A 1,388-nucleotide genomic window follows, 5' to 3' on the forward strand; every position below is an offset into this window, starting at 1 on the left:
AATTAGGGGGGGGGCGAAGGTTCAGATTACATATAGTCCATCTCTATCAAAGGATTAGTATCGAAAGATCGGCCTATATATATATATATATATATATATATATATATATATCGTCCACTTCTGCCCATGCTATTCTACAAGTTAATATAAATTAATAAATCGACTCACACGACACTATTTTCAGTGATCTCCTCAACGACAACATTCTGATCGACCATAAAAGAACACAATAACAGACACAAGGTCACTCCACGTGGTTTTGCTTGCAAACTCAAACGACCTTCAACACGATAACAACGTCAGTAAATTTATTTATTACTGAAACGTTCGTTCCTTTATAAACTTATTTCTACCAATCAGATTTTCTATTACATTCGATGTTAAGTGTTCTATGATGCAAGTGTCGCTAATTCCTAGCTAATCAAAGTTACAGGCCTGTATTTGAGTGAAAGAGTAAGAGTTATGTCACTAATGAATGAGATAGAGTAAGAGTAATTGAGAAAGCGACTCTATTGATCGTTAGCTTAAGCGATCTCTGGCTTAAAGTGAAAGGAAGGGAGGGGCACAAGTGAGAGTGAAAGAGTAGAAATGAGAGAGAGAGGAAGAAGAAAGCAGAGAGACGGATGAGTGAGAACGATTGAGGGAGGAGTAAAGTAGAGTAGAGGATGAATGAAGTAGAGAGAAAGGGAAGAGTAGGAAAAGATTGCGTGACGCTCTAGATATAGAGTGGGGGGGGGATAAGGTAAATGATAAAGAGACGGGGAAAAAAATGGAAGTAGAAGGCAGAGTAGGTAGTGAACGAGTAAAAGAATAAGACAGGGTAATGGGGAAGAGTACGAGGGGCGAATGTAGGAGAACTATAGAGGGTTGTGAAAACAGATGAGTAAGACAAAGAGAGAGAGAGTAGGGGGAGTGTGATAGGTGAAGTAGTTGGTGTTATAGACAGAGGATAAAGAATAAGAAGGAAGTAATCAGTGGGAAACTGAAATCAAATAGAGAAATATTTAGACATTTGTAGCACCCGACTGCCAGCTGCTGTGGTGGCCGAGTGGTTAAGGCGTTGGACTTGAAATCCAATGGGTTATACCCGCGCAGGTTCGAATCCTGCCCGCAGCGATTTAGTTTTGATATTTTTTTTTATTGCCTATTTTATTTTTTTTTTTTCACTTTTACTTACTTTATTTCTTTTTATAGATTTATACGCTTTCCGATTTTTTTTTTTGAAAGCTTAGGTGAAGGTGCAGCTATGTAGCTTAGAATTTTGCTTCGTAACCTCGTGATCTCTAGTTCGATCCTACGACGTGGCGTCTTCGGTAAATGTCTTCTACTAAAGCTTTGGGCTGATCAATATCTTGTGAATGGATTGACAGGAGATTGGGGGGGGGGGA

The 1,388-nt window shown here is 39.0% G+C and overlaps 1 protein-coding gene and 1 non-coding gene across 2 annotated transcripts in view; one reads left to right on the top strand and one right to left on the bottom strand.

Moving 5' to 3' along the window:
* LOC106878277 (UPF0434 protein BOV_A0835) overlaps positions 1-413 on the bottom strand; it is a 5,845-nt gene extending 5,432 nt beyond the window's left edge. The window contains exon 1 of the mRNA XM_014927453.2: positions 169-413. Coding sequence (XP_014782939.1) covers positions 169-205 — 37 coding nt within the window. The 5' untranslated portion in view covers positions 206-413. The remainder of the gene's footprint in view (positions 1-168) is intronic.
* Positions 414-1,034: 621 nt separating this feature from the next.
* Positions 1,035-1,116, top strand: Trnas-uga (transfer RNA serine (anticodon UGA)). The gene has a single exon. It is a non-coding gene; the product is annotated as a tRNA-Ser (tRNA).
* The last annotated feature ends 272 nt before the right edge of the window (positions 1,117-1,388 follow it).

This window comes from Octopus bimaculoides, chromosome 30, assembly GCF_001194135.2.
Source record: "Octopus bimaculoides isolate UCB-OBI-ISO-001 chromosome 30, ASM119413v2, whole genome shotgun sequence".
Classification (NCBI taxonomy): domain Eukaryota; kingdom Metazoa; phylum Mollusca; class Cephalopoda; order Octopoda; family Octopodidae; genus Octopus; species Octopus bimaculoides.